Source organism: Macaca nemestrina, chromosome 15 (genome assembly GCF_043159975.1).
Source record: "Macaca nemestrina isolate mMacNem1 chromosome 15, mMacNem.hap1, whole genome shotgun sequence".
In the NCBI taxonomy this organism is placed as follows: Eukaryota; Metazoa; Chordata; class Mammalia; order Primates; family Cercopithecidae; genus Macaca; species Macaca nemestrina.
Genome location: NC_092139.1, coordinates 83767923 through 83784688, shown reverse-complemented (window position 1 = coordinate 83784688; position 16766 = coordinate 83767923). Strand labels below are relative to the sequence as shown.

Here is a 16766-nt window from a genome sequence, read left to right as displayed (position 1 = left end):
ATTAGCATTTTTTTAACCAATAATGTAGTCTTTAATTAAGTTATGTGCATAATTTTTTTAACATAATGCCATTGCAAACTTAACAGGCTACAGTGTAGGGTAAATATAACTTTCATATGCACAGGGAAACCAAAACATTTGTGTGAGTTGCTTAATGCAGTTTTTGCTTTATTGCAGTGGTCTGGAATGAAACCCACAATGTCTTTGAGATATGTCTATACACATATTATTTATATATTATACATCTGTATACATATTCTTTTATATATCTTTATATACATATATATAGAAAGAGATAGAGCAAAGAAGACAAAAATATGCAAAATTCAGTGTTGGGAGTATCCATGAAGAAAGAGTTTCTGGTTAATGATTGTAATTTTCTTTCTTAAATATTAAGTCTTCCAGTGAGCTAAGTCATGTTTACTATATCCTTTAGATTCATGGGATTCTTGTTATTCAAATATATTTTTCATCACTATTTTGTGTAGCAAATATCTAATGATATATTTTTGCATTTTTTTTTTTTTTGGTAGATAAAGTATGTTAGAACGACTTTCCAAGTTTGAAGTTGAAGATGCTGAAAGTGTTGCTTCATATGAGTAAGTCAGTTTGAAGTTTGAAAGGAGGGAGCCATTGATGGATCTCTTATCTTTAGTTAAACAGAGCTTATGCTGAGGCAAGAAGAAAAAAGGGAAACTATGGAAAGATATCAAAATGTATGGGTGGGAGCATACACCGTATTTACTCCAGTTGAATTATTAGACAAGTATTATTTTGAAAAAAAAATTCCATCCATTCAGAAATAAATGTTCTTCTAGCTTGAAAATGTAAAAAGTATTCTTAGAAGAAATTAATTCCATTAAAAGTTTTCTTTTAAAAAAAAAAAAAACAGGAATGCAGAATGCTACTTAACTCATCACTAGTGAACATTTCTCATTTTTACCGGATATTGTGTGATTTCCAATTTTGTAGATTTTGCCTATGAGCAAATGGTATTGATAGCAAAAGCAAACATGTTTTGCTGACTAAAGACCTCTTTATTCGGAGCTTGCAGTGAGCTGAGATCTGGCCACTGCACTCCAGCCTGGGCGACAGAGCAAGACTCCGTCTCAAAAAAAAAAAAAAAAAAAAAAAAGGCCTCTTTATGCTCATTGGGATTTTATTCTTATTTGTTTCTAATCTCACTAGAGTACTTCCTGTTGCACTGACCTGAAGGCATTTTATCATGTACTCACTGTAATGAAACAATACATTCTTAAACTGGCTTGTGTCTGAACTGCAGACATATTCAGGAAATTTTTCTTCTGCTTCTTTCTTGCCCAGTTGTATAACCATTTGCCAGCTTGTGTCAATGTTGGAGACCAAGTCCCGCCATAGAGGAAGTTAACTCACCATGGTTGTAAGTGGTTGGTGTCTGTCTAAACAAAGATTGGAAACAAAGGGGGCAAATACAAATAGTTCTTCAAATTACCCTGAATTTGCCACTGAATTAAACTGTGTGTCTGCAAATCATCTATACGTTTTCTGTAATGGAGCTGCCCAGGGATGAAGCAAAATTAGACAGATTAAGCAAGGCAAGCATTTCCTTCTTTCCCCACTCCAAACAAAATAAAGCAGGATTTCATTTTATTTTATTTTTAAATTACAAATTCTCATTACATAGATATAGGAGGAATTTGCAGTAGTCCCTGTGAGAAACGCTGGTGTTTCATACCAGGGGGATGATCTTGGATTTATAGTAAAAGCTGGAATCAGTGCTTGGCTTTGACATCATATATTCATTCACCTGATACTCAGCAAGTCACTAAACCTTTTTAACTTTCAGATTATTCAAATGTAAACTGGTTATGATGCTATCTATGTATTGGATATTGTATTGTAAAAAATTAGTAATAAAACTAAAATAACACACAAAAATACTTTGAAAACTCTGTAGCTTTGTGAATAGGTTTTATTCTAAAAACTGAAAATAACATAAGAGTTCATTAAAGGAAAATCAGAAAATACAATCAACAAATCTACCCACGTATAGTCCTTCTTAAACTTGGATGCATGCACTTCTAAGTTCTTTAAGCATATACTTTTTTTGTTTACAGATATGAGACCATACTTATTATTATTCTTTTGTAAATAACCTTATTACTTCATGACATCATGACTATATTTTTTGTTAATATATATTCATGTGCACTTACAACATTATTTGTAACAGTTGTTTTACAAACTGTTATATTTACAAAGTAATATACCATGAAATATTTCATGGTGTAGATGTGCTATAATTCATTTAATAGTCAGATATTGCTGAACAATTAAGTTTTTTTACAAGTTTTTAAGTGTTACAAAAAATGAATATATTTGAGGCTAAATCTCCGTATATTGTTGGTTATTTGCTTGTTATAAATTCTCAGAAGTGGAAATTCTGTGTCAAAGGGAATGATTGTGACGCTATGGATATTGATATGTGCTTTAACATCAAGATGCAAGTGTACATTTCTCCCTTCCCACACTTAGCACTAACCATCATTGATTTCTTTGATATCAGTAAATATATTTTTTCTAATGCACATTCTTTGACACACCTTCATTTACCCTTTCTAAGTTAATATTTCATCATTTGCAAACTACTTTTGCCCAGTTAAAATTGGGGTGTTTTTCTGTCTTTGGACTGAAAAGTTAAATCTATTGATCCTTTTTCTATTTTATGTAATATAAGTAATTTCTCCCAGGTTGTCTTGCTTTTCACTATATAAAGTATTTAATCTTCATCTAATCAAATGTATCTGTACTTTTCTTTGTGATTTTGTCTTTAATGTTATTCTCAGAAAGTCCTTCTTACCCCAAGATTTTAAATGTATTCACCAAAATTTCTGTTTTGAATGTATTTTCTTCATTTGTATAAAATATCTGCCCTGAATTTTCTTTGTCTTAAGGTATAAAGTGTAGAAATTTACCTTTCTCCTAAGTGACTCATAGTTTTCTCAGCATGAAAATGTCATCCCCCTGTGTTGTCTTTACTGTGTTTTAGTGATCTAGAGTGAGCAGGAAGACCAGAGTCACTACAGTGTTTTTAGTGCTTTGCATCATGGCCATCTCCCTTCCCCTAGAGTCTGTACCAGAGAAAAATGTGTCCAGTGGGAGAGACAGCACCTGCCTCCAATACAAATCCCACTTCATTAAACATGGTCTGGTTAGTGTCATGTATCTCCCACCTTCTATTGATAAAAAATAAATCATGTTCATAGTTAATATTTGTGCTTTTAATTCAACTTTGATATTGATATTGGAACTTTTAGTGTTTTAAGGTTTAGTATCGCATATCTTTTTCTGTCTGTCTCTCTCTCTCTCTTTTTCTTTTCTTCTGAGCCAGAGTCTTGCTCTGTCATCAGGCTGGAGTGCAGTGGCGCCATCTCAGCTCACTGCAACCTCTGCCTCCGGGGTTCAAGAGATTCTCCTGCCTCAGCCTCCTGAGTAGCTGGGACTACAGGCACGCACCACCATGCCCAGCTAATTTTTTGTATTTTTAGTAGAGATGGGGTTTCACCATGTTGGCTAGGATGGTCTCAATCTCGACCTCGCGATCTGCCCACCTCGGCCGCCCAGAGTGCTGGGATTACAGATGTGAGCCACTGCGCCTGGCCACTCTTTATTTTTAAATTGTCATTTAAATTTAGTTTTTGTCTCTCGTGTATAGCATGTAATGCCTTTAATTTCAAAGTTATCTGAGAGTATTTCTCAATATGCAATATGAGAGTAATATGTTTGTATTTATGATTTCTGGTATGTTTGGTTTTATTTATCATCTTTTTCTTTTTAAAAATACTTTGATATTTTCTTTTTAAATTGGTCTATATTTTTTGCTATTGATTTGTTTTTATCTCCTGCATTTTTTATTTGTATGCAAGTCAGAAGCCCATTTCTAGTCTATCAAAGTTTATATTTAAACATATAGAGAATATAATTATATCACTTTTCTCCATCAATATCGAGAATAAAACTGGACTTGTACCTGTGAAAGATAAGAAATGCAACCTGCCTTTACTTCTATCTTCTTCCACACCTTGAATCCTAGTGTAAGAATGCCTAAAAATTCAAATCAATACTATTATTCGTGATTTTATATGATTTATCTTTACTTTTAGAATCATTTATTTACATTTTCACCTGCTACGTTTTTATGCTACATTAACAATTATTATTTAGACTTACCTAATTCTGAGTTTATATTATGTACCATCTTTTCTCAGTAAGTCATCTTCCTTATTTCTATGTTCTTCATTTTGATTCATTGCTCAGCTGACTCAAGCCCGTTGAGTAATTGTTTTTAGGAAAGGTACATGGAGGCTATGCTTCGAGTTGCTGCATGTTGGAGTGTCTGTCTATTGCTCCCAAGTGTGAAAAGTACTTTTCCTGGATATGGATTTATTGGGTCATAGTTATTTCCCTGCAAACTCTGCACATAACTGCTTGAAACTGCATTTACATAGCACACTTTTTTAAACCAAAAAAGTCTCAACTGTATATTTATTTGATATAGTTTCAGTGGACACTGAAACAGATTAAGGGGCTAAAGCCACCCAAGCCACTCCTTCATGCCTTCGTAATCTGTCAGGCTTGGTTCTGTATGGTGACATTGTCAAGTGAGTTCAGATTTATATTTCCTTGATACCCAGAGATCCAGTAGACTGTGTGGGATCAGAGGGTCTTATAGTAAGAGAATGGCAACTTGAGGAGAGAATTCACCTCTTTTGGCCAATTGATTCTCCATCTACATCAGCCTTAATTCTCCAAGCCTGGGCAGAGGTGGTGGGTCCAGGTGGAGAGGGGAAAATTAGAAGGATTGGGGATTTCCTTTATCTCAGGTTAACGTAATATCATTCAGCAAAGGCCAGTTTTTTTTTTTTTAACTTTTATTTTAGGTTTGGAGGTACATGAGAGGTTTGTTACATAGGTAAACATATGTCAGGGAGGTGTTTTTTTTTTTCCACATATTATTTCATCATCCAGGTGTTAAGCTCAGTACCCAAATAGTTATCTTCTCTGCTCCTCCCTCTCCTCCTACCCTCCCCACGTAAGTAGACCCCAGTGTCTGTTTCTTTCTTTGTGTTCATAAGTCCTTATGATTTAGCTACCACTGATAGGTGACGACATTCAGTATTTGGTTTTCTGTTTCTGCACTGGTTTGCTAAGGATAATAGCCTCCAGCTCCATCCATGTTCCCACAAAAGACATGATCTCATTCTTTTATTATGGCTGCATAGTATTCCATGGTATATATGTACCACATTTTCTTTATCCAGTCTGTCATTGATGGTTACCTAGGTTGATTCCATGTTTTTGCTATTGTAAATAGTGCTGCAGTGAACATTCATATGCATGTATCTTTATAGTAGAATGATTTATATTCCTCTGGGTATATGCTCAGTAATGGGATTGCTCAGTCAAATAGTAGTTCTGCTTTTAGCTCTTCAAGGTATTGCCATACTGCTTTTTATGATGGTTGAACTAATTTACACTCCCACCAACAATGTATAAGTGTTCCCTTTTCTCTGCAACCTTGCCAGCATCTGTTATTTTCTGACTCTTTAGTAATAGGCATTCTGACTGGTGTGAAATGGTATCTCATTGTGGTTTCAATGTGCATTTCTCTAATCTGTGATGTTGAGCTTTTCTTCATATGCTTGTTGGCCACATGTATGTCTTCTTTTGAGAAATGTCTGTTCATGTCAAAGGCCAATTTTGGCAGTGCCCCAGTTCTGCTCAGTATCTGCCCTCTTTGTTCTCCAGTCTTAGGCACAGGCTGTGAGCATTGTCTTAGGATTCATGGTTCTCAGGGTGGAACTTAAGTCTTGTGTTGGAGGCTTCAGTATGACAGAAACTTTCTGAAGACTTCTACTGAAGCCTCCTGTGTTGGAGGCTTCTCCTTCTAAAGAGCCTCCAACACACGAGGCTTCAGTAGGACAAAACAATTGTTCCTCATCAGCTACCTTGTCTCCAGCCATAAGGTAAAATGAGGCATTATTGGAGGCTCCATCAAACAGGTTCTCCTTCCTTTGATTAATGGAAGGAGCCCAGTCTTTCGGGTGTTTCTCCTTTGCAGTATATCTTACTAAAATGTCTTACCTCTGAAGTTCATTTGCAACCTCAAATGTGACTCTTGCTAATGTGTCTGTTTACTAGGTGTCTCGTTTGAAGAGATGACAAAAGCATCATTTACTCCCTATGCTCATTCCTGAAATACCTTATTTTATTGTGGTGGAAACTGAGATCTGGCCAAAGTTTGATGACTTGCCCAGGCTGGCACTAAAATACGGTTGTCTTCTACCACCCTTTTCTGTCTTCATGCTATACTCCCTGAGTAGATGACCACAAGTTTAAGTTTAGTATTGCCATAAAGTTGGGGTTGGGGCTTTGCATGCAATGGAAATGTTACTAAACATCCAAAGTTTACTGTCTTATTCGCATATATTCTGGATAGCAAAGTGAAATACTCATGGAGCAGAAAGAATGAAATTTTAGCGATTAGTAAAAAGCATTTTGTTATACAACTTCTGAATAATTTTCTTTTAAATTGTATTTATAAAGGCCTTTGTTTTTTGGTTAAATTTACCATATATGTTAGAAGAAATCTGATTAATTTTATTTTTACTTCTTTTTGCAGCAGCAAGATTAAGAAAATTGTGCATTCAATTGTATCATCCTTTGCATTTGGGTATGTGGGACATAGAAAACACCATGTGTTAAATATATTTGAGACTTGGCTTGGCGTGGTGGCTCACGCCTGTAATCCCAGCACTCTGGGAGGCTGAGGCGGGCAGATCACCTGAAGTCAGGAGTTCAAGACCAGCCTGGCTAACATGGTGAAACCCCATCTCTACTAAAAATACAATAATTAACTGAGCATAATGGCGGGTGCCTGTAATCCCAGCTACTCAGGAGGCTGAGGCAGAAGAATCGCTTGAACCTAGAAGGCACAGGTTGCAGTGAGCTGAAATTGCACCATTGCACTGCCGGCTGGGCAACAGAGCAATACTCCATCTTAAAAAAAAAAAAAAAAATATATATATATATATATATATGTCATATATATATATGTCATATATATATATATGTCATATATATATATGTCATATATATATATATATGTCATATATATATATGTCATATATATATATATATATGACTTAATACTTCAATGAGAAAGACTGAAATAAAAAAACAAAAAAGCATTTCCACCTTCCATCAGTTGCTGAGTAGCCATGTGCCCCTTCTAATGTAATCTAATTTATCATGGAATTCTGGTTTAAGCTGGACATTAAGACTTGCAAATAAATGGCTTTTGCCTAAGATTAATAGTAACATATTAATATTGTTTTTCTTCCATCTGCAAAAGTAACATTAATGAAAATTAAATGTTAAAATTCTATAAGTTAAGTGTTTTATTAAGTACCGTATACATCTAGACTTACTCTTTAATTCTGGAAATAATTTACTTAGACTCTTCTCTACATAAGAGTGAGATTTCATACTATGATATAGATTTATGCAATATAATTGTTTCCTTTTGAATTAATACTATTTTAATTTGAGCTGCAAGTTTTTAAAAAAGTACTTCGAAGACTAATTCATCTTCATGGATTAGGCAAATAGTCTAATCAATTTATGGAGAATGTATTTAGAATATGTAACAGCAAGTGGCAGGAGGTACTTTAGAGTTCAAGACTCACGTGCCCATCACTATGCTAGAAGCACCCATAAATATGGAATCATGTACTTGTTGAAAATGTCACTGATGAAAAATCTTGGTCTTTTATGAGCATATGTTACTCATGCTTTCATTTGGTGTTTATTAATAAATTCTTTAGAATTATCCAGATTGAGGGTTTATTTTTTATGAGAAATTGGTATAAATTTCTTATAAAATTCTCAAATTTTAAGAAGAGTTTCCAAACAGACACAGGTGATTTTAATTCAGTTTTACTTTTCTCTCTTGAGGTGTTGGTCTGATGTTTCTACTATAAAAGGGCATGATAATATCTTGTGAAGTGGTTTGGTGAGAATTTTGTTTATTAAGAACTGCTTCTATTGGGTGAAAACAGTGACTTTCTGAGATTCTAAGGCATTACAGTTTTTCCTGACACTGGGCGGCTTAATACTAAATAATAACATTTTGGTACCTGATCAGTGGCCTAAATACAGTATAGCTAGAGGGACAAAAGCCCCTTTATCTTTGTATTTATTTATTTATTTTAGAATATTTGGAGTTTTCCTGGTCTTACTGCATGTCACTCTCCTCCTTGCCGACCTAATTTTCAATGATAGCAAACTTTATATTCCTTTGGTGCATCGTTCTATTTCTCTAGCTATTGCCTTATTTTTTCTCATGGATGTTCTTCTTCGAGTATTTGTCGAAGGGTAAGTTTGATTATTTTTATAATGCATTATGCTGTTTTGTACTTTTATAAGAAGCACTGTGGGAGGCTGAGGTGGGAGGACCCCAAGGTCAGGAGTTCAAGACAATCCTGGCCAACATGGTGAAACCCCGTCTCTACTAAAAATGGAAAAATTAGCTGGGTGTGGTGGTGGGTGCCTGTAATCCCAGCTGCTTGGGAGGCTGAGGCAGGAAAATCGTTTGAGCCTGGGAGGCAGAAGTTGCACTGAGCTGAGATCACACCATTGCACTCTAGCCTGGGTGACAGGGCAAGACTCCATCTCAAAAAACCAACCAAACAAACAAACAAAAAACAAAAAAAAGAAGCATTTTAAAATAATTAACAGGAGCATTCACCACAAACTGACTTAAGAGCCTTTGGGCCTTATAAGAACATTGGCGGTAGTCTGGCAGTACCCACCATGGCCTGTGTTTGAGGTGCCCATGGATTGATGCTCCTCTGCCTTTGGAGAGGGGTGGAAAGAGTGAGAGGGACTGCATCTTGTGGTTTGAGTGACAGCTCAGCCATAGCACAATAAAACACTAGGTAGACTTTAAAAGTTTTTGATCTAGGCCCTGATTCCCAGGCAGCACCTTTGGATCCACCCAGAGGCTGGGAGAACTTGCCATCCTGAAGGGAAGGACACAGGCCTGGCTGTTTTTACCATGTGATGATTGTAGAGCCCCAGGGCCTTCAGGAAACTTATGCAATAGCTAAGGAGTGGCTACAGCAGGTCTTGGGCAAGACCCAGTGCTGTGCTGGCCTCAGGTCTGACCTAGTGAAGTCACAGTAGTGGTAGCCACATGGGTGCTCGTGTCACTCAACCCCAAGCTTTAGGTGCCTCAGAACAGAGAGAGAGAGAGACTCTGTTTGTTTGGGAGAAAGTAAGGAAAGAGAACAAGAGTCTTTTTTTGGTAACACAGAGAATTGTCCTGGATCTTGTCCAAGACCATTAAGGCAGTACCACTGTGAGTCTGCAAGAACCACAGAGTTTAGGAGGCTTGGGGTGTCCCCTAAAGCAGATACAGCTTAGATCACAATATCCAAGTTCTTTCAAATATCTGGAAAGCCTTCCCAAAAAAGATGGGTACAAACAAGCTCTGACAGTGAAAACTACAATATACAGTGAAAACTACAATAAATACCTAACTCTTCAATGCCCAGACACCAAAGAACATCTGCTCACATCAACATTATCCAGGAAAACATGACCACACCAAATGAACTACATAAGACACCAGGGTCCAATCCTGTAGAAACAGAGATATGTGACCTTTTAGACAAAGAAATCAAAATAGCTGTGTTGAGGAAACTCAGAGAAATTCAAGACAACACAGAGAAGGAATTCATAATTCTATTTAGATAAGTTTAACAAAGAGATTGAAATAATTTAAAAGAATCAAGCAGAAATTCTGGAGCTAAAAAATGTAATTGGCACACCAAGGAATGCATTAGAGCCTTTTAATAGCAGAATTGATCAAGCAGAAGACAGAATTAATGAGCTTGAAGACAGGCTATTTCAAAATACATAGAGCAGACAAAGGAAAGAATAAAAAACAATGACACATGCCTACAGGATCAAGAAAATAGCCTCAAAAGGACAAATCAAAGTGGTATTGGCCTTAAAGAGATGGGAAGTGTAGAAAGTTTATTCAAAGGGATAGTAACAGAACTTCCCAAACCCACAGAAAGATACAAATACCCAAGTACCAGGAAGTTATAAAACACCAAGCAGATGTAACTCGAAGATGACCTCAAGGAATTTAATAATCACAGTCCCAAAGATCAAGGATAAAGAAAGGATCTTAAAAGCAGCAAGAGAAAAGAAACCAATAATATACAATGGAGCTATAATATATCTGGCAGCAGACTCTTCAGTAGAAACATTTCAGGCCAGGAGAGAGTGGCATGACATATTGAAAGTGCTGAAGGAAAAAAACATTTACCCTGAAACAGTGTATCCGGTGAAAATATCTTTCAAAGTGAAGGAGAAATAAAGACTTTTCCACATAAACAAAAGCTGAGGGATTTCATCAACACCAGACCTGTACTAGAAGAAATGCTAAAGGGAGTACTTCAGTCAGAAAGACAAGGACATTAATAAGCAGTAAGTAACAACCTTAAGATATAAAACTCACTGGTGATAGTAGGTACACAGAAAAATGCAAAATGTTAGAACACTGTAACTATGATATATAAACTACTCTTATTCTAAGTAGAGAGACTAAACTATGAGCCAATCAAAAATATTAACTACTTGAATTGCCATGTTGGTGCTTTAATCATATATATGTGTCAAATGATGAATATAACTTTATTGTTTGAAAACATCCCATGAATGTTATATTTTTCTCTTAGTCTACTCTAGAAAATACATTTTAAATAATTAATGAAAGTAGAATTCTTAATGTGGATGAGTCAATAGTTTGTGTTCTTTAAATATTCCTAGCTCTTCTTGCAGGGGGGAATGAACTTTTTTTTTTTAATATTACAGGAGACAGCAGTATTTTTCTGACTTATTTAACATTTTAGATACTGCCATTATTGTGACTCCTCTGCTGATTGATGTCATTTACATTTTTTTTGACATTAAGTTTCTTAGGAATATTCCCAGGTATGAAATGTAAGACTTACCTCTCTTAAAGTTTTAAAGTTTTTCATTAATTTTACATTTTCTGTGGCTTTTATTCTATATAATCTTTTTTTTTGAGACAGAGTCTCGCTCTGTCGCCCAGGCTGGAGTGCAGTGGCCAGATCTCAGCTCACTGCAAGCTCCGCCTCCCGGGTTTACACCATTCTCCTGCCTCAGCCTCCCCAGTAGCTGGGACTACAGGCGCCCGCCACCTCGCCTGGCTAGTTTTTTGTATTTTTTGGTGGAGAAGGGATTTCACCGTGTTAGCCAGGATGGTCTGGATCTTCTGACCTTGTGATCTGCCTGTCTCGGCTTCCCAACGTGCTGGGATTACAGGCTTGAGCCACCGCGCCTGGCCTTCTATATAATCTTTTAAACTTCAGATGTTCTCATTCTATACCAAATACATTGCTTTAAAATGAAATGTTTAGGTAAATTCACACATACTTTGAAACTAAAAGATTGTGACATTTGGGGACCAGTGAAGAGCATCCACACTAAGTACCATTAATTGAATGAAGAAGATGGAGTACCCAAAGAAGGACCTTTTTACTCTTGTACTAACTTTAACTTCTCTACATTTTGAAGTTCTCATCAAATTCCCGTTTGTATCATTTTTTTTTTTTGGCCTTTTGGCTAAGATCAAGTATAATATTTTTATCAGTTTAATATCTGCTATGTAAAAAAAATTTTATATTCAAAACAATTCCCCTCTGTGCTTCAACTACAAATCCCTTACACATAATGTTCTGTCTGGATTTTTCCTACAGCCAAGAGGGAATCTATTTGAGCATATGCAAAATTTGAGTGACTTCAATCATGAGTTTCTAAAAAATAGCAAACAGAACAGAAACTAGGAGATGACACGTGTGGCAACACAATGGTGGAGTTTTGCAGTATAGTTGTGGTAGACACAAAGAAAGCTTAGGCAAAGTTAGAACTGTTAGGATTAGGGAACTAAAGAGTGTATGAGGACCTGGTGACTTTTTTTTCTTTTTTTATTGTGACAATGAGGAAAATGAAAGAGCAAATGTATACTGGGATGTAGATGGTGGCTTCCTAAGCTTGTTCATGGGTCAAATAGCTGATTTCTTTTTGTATCCTAGCTTCCCTGGACTACAGCTCAGGCCCCAACTAAGCATGTTAAGTGATAGGCTTTTGGAGTTATTTGAAAATAACCTTAGCCAATGTGGTCCTCTGACTAGAAACCTCAGCATCACTTGAGAGCTTGCTAGAAATACAAGAAGAAAAATACTTTAGGCCCCACCTTGGACCCACTGAATCAGTATCTCTGGGACCCAGCAATCTGCAGCTTAACAAGCTTTTCCAGATGGCTCTTATTTACGTGTGCCCAAATCAGAGAAGCACTAGTCCAGACCATCAGTTCTCTTCTTCAGTGTTTCTGATGGTAGGAGAGACACCAGCTAGCACACTTTGGAAGTATCTCAATCTGTTGCCTGCCTGATGTGCATTAGCAGCTGTAGTGAACCTCTGTTACTCATGGGAATAACAAAGATGAACAAGAATAATCAATTTGTTTTGATGTGGAAAAATTGAAAATGCTAGTCTTAAATCCCAAAATTAAATTAACAAATGCGAAGAGCCTGTTGTATCACTATTTCTCTAGACCAGAATTTCTCAACCTCAGCATTACTGACATTTTGGGCCAGATCTTTGTCATGAGAGGGTGGTGAGCAGTTACATTAACTGCAGGCTGTTTAGCAAAATTCCTGGCCTCTATCCACTAGATGTAAGTAACACACACACACACACACACACACACACACACACACACACACACACATCAGTTGGGAAAACCGAAATGCCTCCAGACATTGCCAAATATTCCCAAGGTAGGTAGGTAATTGGGGAGAGGAGGGAAAATTGCCTCTGGTTAACAACTGCTGCTCTAGACATAGTTTATATTGATAAAATTCTGTTTCTGAAGCAAAAATCGATCTTTTAAATTTATTGTTAGATGAACACATTTAGTTCGACTTCTACGACTTGTTATTCTGATAAGAATTTTTCATCTGATTCGTCAAAAAAGACAACTTGAAAAGCTGATGAGAAGGCTGGTAAGTGGCAAAACATGCTTATGATTCAGAAAAAATATTTTGTGTTTTGGGACCCATTGGCAAGGGTTGATATCTATACTGTATAATGTTTTTATTTTTATGTTGATGAATGTTTCACAAACTAATGATGATTTTAAACTCTCAGGTTTCAGAAAACAAAAGGCGATACACAAGGGATGGATTTGACCTAGACCTCGCTTATGTTACAGGTTTGTGACACTTAACTGTTGATTTATTTGTATTACTTCACTTTTTCTTGTAATTGTATTTTTTTTTTTTTTGCCTCATGTAAGACACATTCATTCAAAATATTCTTTATTCATGAGGATATATGCCACTGTGATAGTGTGACATATTTGTGGTTTAGCCCCTGGCAATGGAAGGGTTGCATGCCTTCTCATTTCAGGACTACTCGGTTGCAGCATAGGAACTTGAATGGATTTTCAGCCGACTCCGTTTGAGTTTCAATTTATGAAGCTCTAGTAGTTATTCTGAGTCTCAAGGATCCCAGAGAGACCTCTTCGCATCCTAGAACCCCAGAGAATGAGGTCAGTGCTTGGTAGATCTCAGGTTTTCTGAGTCAGAGGGCTGCAAAGCACCTTGGGAGTTCCCACCATCACTGGTGCCCAGAACTCTTGGATTTTCTCTGGTATTTAAGATAAGAAATAAATTCTAAGAACAGGGAGAGCTTCATACTGAGGCCAACATAAGTACATGGCATACGGTTAGTACTAGTGGAGTCTTAAGAACGCCATGCCAGTTTAATTGTCATTATGTTGGATCATTTAATATGTTATTTGATTATCCTGAGTATTAGCTCTTTTCTGTTAACCTCAATCTTAAAAGTTTTTTTTTTCTGTGAAAATGGAGTGTGATCATGAATAAATTATGTTTTGTATGTTATAGGAAATCTATAATAATGTTTGTAATAGTGATGGTTTTGGTTTTCAGAACGTATTATCGCTATGTCATTGCCATCTTCTGGAAGGCAGTCTTTCTATAGAAATCTAATTGAGGAAAGGGCCTTTATCTGACAAATACTCATTTCTCAGTGAATGTAGGCTGTGTAGTCATGAGTTTATTATTGACCCAGATACGGCAGTATTCTTTTAAAAATGTACTCTTTCAAGTAAAAAAAAAAAAAATCATAATGGATTAATACCAGTTACAATTGTGCCAGTGGTTACAAACCACCCCAAAACTTACTGGCTTATAACAGCAACTATTTATCTGGCTCATGATACTATGGTTTGTGAATTTGGCATGGGCTTAACTGTCCAATTCAGGTGACTGCAGAAAGGATTTCCTGTCTCAACTAAGCTCATTCATGTATCTATGGGCAGCTACTGGGTCATCTGAGGACTGACTAGTCTAAAATGACTTGGTTACCCTTAACTGACAGAACCACTACATGCTACATGCACCCCCTAAGGTCCAAGGCCCATCCCATCTGGCACTCACTGCTGCTAACAGCTCCACCCCCTTCACCAGCAGAGCCACCATATGCTGCATGCACTTCTAAGGCACTGAGGACTGGCCTGCCTGGTGCCCACCCTGCTGGTGGCAATATGCCACAACTAGCAAAGCCACTGCACTTAGCATGCATATGCTTAGTGCCTGAGAACTCATCTGAATGATGGCTCCCACACCAAGAAAAACCATACCACTGTCTCCACAAACACTCACCATCAGACCACTGAGGCACTCACAGACACCACTGAATTCTGATTATAGCCAAAAAAGTCGCATGAAGACTATATTACTGCACCCACCCAGAACCAAAGTCAAAGCACCCTGCTCAATGAACACTATAGGGGACAACTATTGGAAAAAGTATTTCTTTATGAAAGCTCTCTAACATTGGAAGAGGCAACTGTTCCCGTAGATGTGCAAAAATCAATTTAGGGCCCCAAGAAACATAAAAAGCAAGGAAACATTACACCTCCAAAGAAACACAATAATTCCCCATGAACAGACCCTAAATTTTAAGAGTATATCAAATGGCTAAGAAATTCAAAATAATGATCTTAAGGAAACTCTATGAGATACAGAGAATACAGATAGACAAATCAATGAAATTAGAAAAACAATTTATGATCTTATGAGAAATTCAACAAGGATATATATATGTCACTAAAAACCAGACAGAGATTTTGGAGCTGAAGAATTTAAGGAATAAAATAAAAATACCATCAAGAGTCCAGGTGCAGTGGTTCACACCTGTTATCCCAGCACTTTGGGAGGCCAAGGCAGTGCATCACTTGAGGCCAGGAGTTCAAGACAAGCCTGATTAACATGGCAAAATCCTGTCTCTAAAAGATAAAAAAATTAGTTGGGTTTGGTGGCGCATGCCTGCAATCCAAGCTACTTGGGAGGCTGAGACATGAGAATTGCTTGAACCCAGGAGGTGGAGGTTGCAGTGAGCCAAGATTGTGCCACTGCACTCCAGCCTTGGTGGCAGAGCGAGACCCTATCTCAAAAAAAAAAAAAAAAAAAAGCAATCAAGAAGTTTAAAAACAGACATGGGAGAGATATGGCCAAAATCTAGGAAGCTCAAAGGTTCTCAAATAGATTCAACCCAAAAAGTTCTTCTCTGAGGTGCATAATAGTCGAACTGTCAAAAGTCAAAAAGAGGGAATATTTGTCAGGTGTGGTGGCTCACACCTGTAATCCCAGCACTTCGGGAGGCTGAGGCGGGTAGATCACTTGAGGCCAGGAGTTCAAGATGAGCATGACCAACATGAAGAAACCCCATTTCCACTAATAATACAAAAAAATTAGCTGGGTATGGTGGCATGAACCTGTACTTCCAGTTACTTGGGGGGCTGAACCACAAGAATTGCTTAAACCCAGGAGGTGGAGGTTGCAGTGGGCCAAGATCACACCACCGCACTACAGCCTGGGTGACAGAGCAAGACTGTATCCAAAAAAGAAAGGAAATATTAAAAACAGCAAGAAAAAAGCATCAAGTCACATATAAGGGAATCTCCATTGATTAACAGTAGATTTCCCAGTGGAAACTTTACAGGTCAGTAGACAATGAGATGGGATGATATATTCAAAGTACTGAAGGAAAAAAATAAACAAAACTGTCAACCAAGAACACTATACCCAGCAGAGCTATCCCCTAGAAATGAGGGAGAAATAAAGTATTTCCTAGACAAGCAAAAACTGAAGGAATTCATCACCACTAAACTGGCCTTATAAGTACTGCTTAAGGTGGTTCTACATCTGGAAGCAAGAGGATGATTACCATTGTGAAAACACACGAAAGTATAAAACTCACTGGTAGCACAGATATGCACATGAGAAAGAGAAAGGAATCAAACTTTATCACTACAGAAAATGACCAAACCACAAAGATTAAAAAAAAAAAAAAAAAATAGGGGAAGAAAAGAACAAAGGATATACAAAACAACCAGAAAAAAATTGAACAAAATGACAGGATAAAGCCTCATCTATTAATAGTAACCTTGAATGTAATATAAACAGATCAAATTCCCAATTAAAAGATATAGAGTTGGCTGCCAAAATTAAAAAAAAAAGACCCAACTGTATACTGCCTACAATAAACTAACTTTACCTGTAAAGGTTCATATAGACTGAAAGCGAAGGGATAGAAGA

General features: G+C 36.8%; 1 protein-coding gene and 1 pseudogene across 1 annotated transcript in view; both read left to right on the top strand.

The window, feature by feature from the left end:
• Positions 1-540: 540 nt before the first annotated feature.
• The window catches only part of LOC105465821 (phosphatidylinositol 3,4,5-trisphosphate 3-phosphatase TPTE2-like), a 384743-nt gene continuing 368517 nt past the window's right edge, over positions 541-16766 (top strand). Inside the window, 7 exon segments of the mRNA XM_071079934.1 lie at positions 541-599; positions 6662-6712; positions 8254-8415; positions 10927-11046; positions 13043-13142; positions 13288-13351; positions 14094-14164. Of these exon segments, the coding sequence (XP_070936035.1) occupies positions 541-599; positions 6662-6712; positions 8254-8415; positions 10927-11046; positions 13043-13142; positions 13288-13351; positions 14094-14164 (627 nt within the window).
• Positions 11681-11793, top strand: LOC139359037 (U2 spliceosomal RNA; annotated as a pseudogene).